This window comes from Silurus aristotelis, assembly GCF_946808225.1.
Source record: "Silurus aristotelis genome assembly, chromosome: 15".
Classification (NCBI taxonomy): Eukaryota; Metazoa; Chordata; class Actinopteri; order Siluriformes; family Siluridae; genus Silurus; species Silurus aristotelis.
This window is the reverse complement of record NC_139588.1, coordinates 25,068,493-25,070,992: the sequence shown is the minus strand read 5'-3', so window position 1 is coordinate 25,070,992 and position 2,500 is coordinate 25,068,493. Positions and strand designations below refer to the sequence as shown.

The 2,500-nt window shown below is 44.6% G+C and overlaps 3 protein-coding genes across 3 annotated transcripts in view; 1 reads left to right on the top strand and 2 right to left on the bottom strand.

Annotated features, from left to right (window-relative positions):
* Positions 1-2,500, top strand: part of znf770 (zinc finger protein 770) — a 45,427-nt gene that overhangs the window by 3,010 nt on the left and 39,917 nt on the right. The gene's annotated exons all lie outside the window — the stretch shown is intronic.
* The window catches only part of LOC310738469 (uncharacterized protein), a gene marked incomplete at both ends in the record, with an annotated part of 70,320 nt that overhangs the window by 42,095 nt on the left and 25,725 nt on the right, over positions 1-2,500 (bottom strand). The gene's annotated exons all lie outside the window — the stretch shown is intronic.
* kcnk10a (potassium channel, subfamily K, member 10a) overlaps positions 1-2,500 on the bottom strand; it is a 37,001-nt gene that overhangs the window by 15,918 nt on the left and 18,583 nt on the right. The window contains exon 4 of the mRNA XM_083562661.1: positions 338-498. Coding sequence (XP_083418787.1) covers positions 338-498 — 161 coding nt within the window. The remainder of the gene's footprint in view (positions 1-337; positions 499-2,500) is intronic.

The window sequence follows — 2,500 nt, the reverse complement described above, 5'->3', positions numbered from 1 at the left end:
CGATCGAATGAGGTCTCGGAACGGATTAAATCACTTTTACATTCATTCCTATGGGGAAAATCAGTTCAAACGTACGAGCAAATGGACCTACGAGCAATTTTACAGAACGAATTCTGCTCGTACAACGGGGTTCCACTGTATCTCAAAAAACATGGCCACCATCCACCAATTACATGTGAGCACCTGTTAAGACAACATTACCAGAGGCGTATTACAACAACACTCGCTGAGCGTGTTCCCAATGTCTTTCTCTTTCTGACCTTCAGTACTCAGTTACTGGAAACCCGCTTATTGTTGTTGCAGCTATATTTATATTTATTATTATTATTATTATTACCCGGAACATCTTCTCCACTTTGGCGATGGTCTTCACAAAGACGGTGCCGAGTTGATCCCCGACTCCAGCCAGCAGAAACCCGAAGAGCGGGATGCCAAATATGGCGTAAAGAATGCAGAAAGTTTTCCCTCCCTCTGTGCTCGGAGCGATGTTCCCATATCCTGCAGGAGAGAGAAACATGATCCATCACCAAGCGCAGGGAAAGTATTCAAATCTAATCCAGATTTTATACACATTTTTTTAAAGATTCTTATCACATGTATAAATCCTTCATCTTTCAGTGCAGTTGAGTGTAAATGCTGCTCGACTCTAAACTCTAACCCCCCAGTGGTGCGGGAGTGGTGGCGGAGCCGGACGGGACGAGCGGTAAGAAACACCCGGAGCTGATGAAACTAATCGGTGCGCTCTGTTCAGCCTCGAGAGCTTCTAAAAGACACCAAGCAGAGACGGAGGAAGAGCCGCTGAACGGTGATGAGCGCGGGAGGGCGCAGGAGAAAGACGTGTTGGCAGGCGAGTGCACTCAGGCGGACCCCCTAGGGAAAGACGTGCGGTCCCCGAGGACACTCGGGCAGACACTAGAAATGAAAGCGTGCTGATCTGCGGGTTTGTGGGTGAACCCCAGCGTGAGCACTGGAAGGTGAAGCACCAGGAGAAAAGAGAAAGTAAATAAATAAAACTCTGCTTGGTGAATTTTTTCCTGTCTCTCTTTCCTCCAGCACAGAAACAGTGGGTTTGCTACTAAAACATTCTAATCACAACACTTTCACCACTTCTAGTGATCAAACCCAATCAACCAATCCGCTGATTTGTGACTAGCCACACCCACAAAACACCAAAAACGGCAAAGACGAACAAGAAAAATGGTGAATTAACAGTGACAGCGTGCAGCTTCACTACAATGTGTTATAAATACTGCTATAACACAACTGCCCTACTTCAGCTAACACACACACACACACACACACACACACACACACACACGCACGCACACACACACACGCACAAACACACGCACAAACACACACACACAAACACACGCACACACACGCACAAACACACACGCACAAACACACGCACACACACGCACATACACACTCGAAATGTTCACAACTTACACACAACTCATACACAACTCGCACACAACTTACAACTCACACAAAACTCACTCACAACCAACACACAACTCACACACAACCCACAAACAACTCACAAACAACCAACACACAACTTACACACAACCCACAAACAACTCATGCACAACTCACGCAACACAACTCACAACTTACACACAACTCATACACAACTTACAACTTACACACAACCCACTCACAACTCACAAACAACCAACACACAACTTACACACAACCCACAAACAACTCATGCACAACTCACGCAACACAACTCACAACTCACAAACAACCAACACACAACTTACACACAACTCACAAACAACTCACTCACAACCCACAAACAACTCACAAACAACCAACAAACAACTTACACACAACCCACAAACAACTGATGCACAACTCACGCAACACAACTCACAACTTTTACACAACTCACTCAATTAACTCCACCTAGGAGCTCAAGACTTCCTCTGCAGAACCTACTCTGCTCTCACACTCACTACTTCTCTCTAGACTCTGAATGCTCCTCTAATGCTAAGATCTTCTCCATCATAGAGCAAACTAGCTTACACTTCTCCCAGATACAATGATCACTAGTGACGGATACAGACTGAATAAACACGTCACCAGTGTTGTGCAGTAACGCGTTACTTTTGACAGTAACTAATACTAATAAAAATAAATTAACTCCGTTAGCGTGTGGTTCGTTACCCGTTACTTTATTAAATGAATGAATTTGGGCTGAAGTGTAGACTACAGTCTAACAGTCTGACCTGCTTACAGCAGAGACACATTGTAGGATTGGTGGATGAACCACTGTAAACAGGAAGAAGACGCACTGTGGACGTGTCTCTGTTTATTCAGGTCTGTGCGGCAGTAATGGCGAGTCGAGGCGAGAGCAAGACGAGTTTCTCAAAGTGGAAATATGATCATTATTACACTTTAGTTGAGCATAAAGACAAAAACTTTTTAGTCAAATGTAAGTTGTGTCTTTCTGGTTCGAAGCTCGTATCTACTGCGATAAACAGCAACT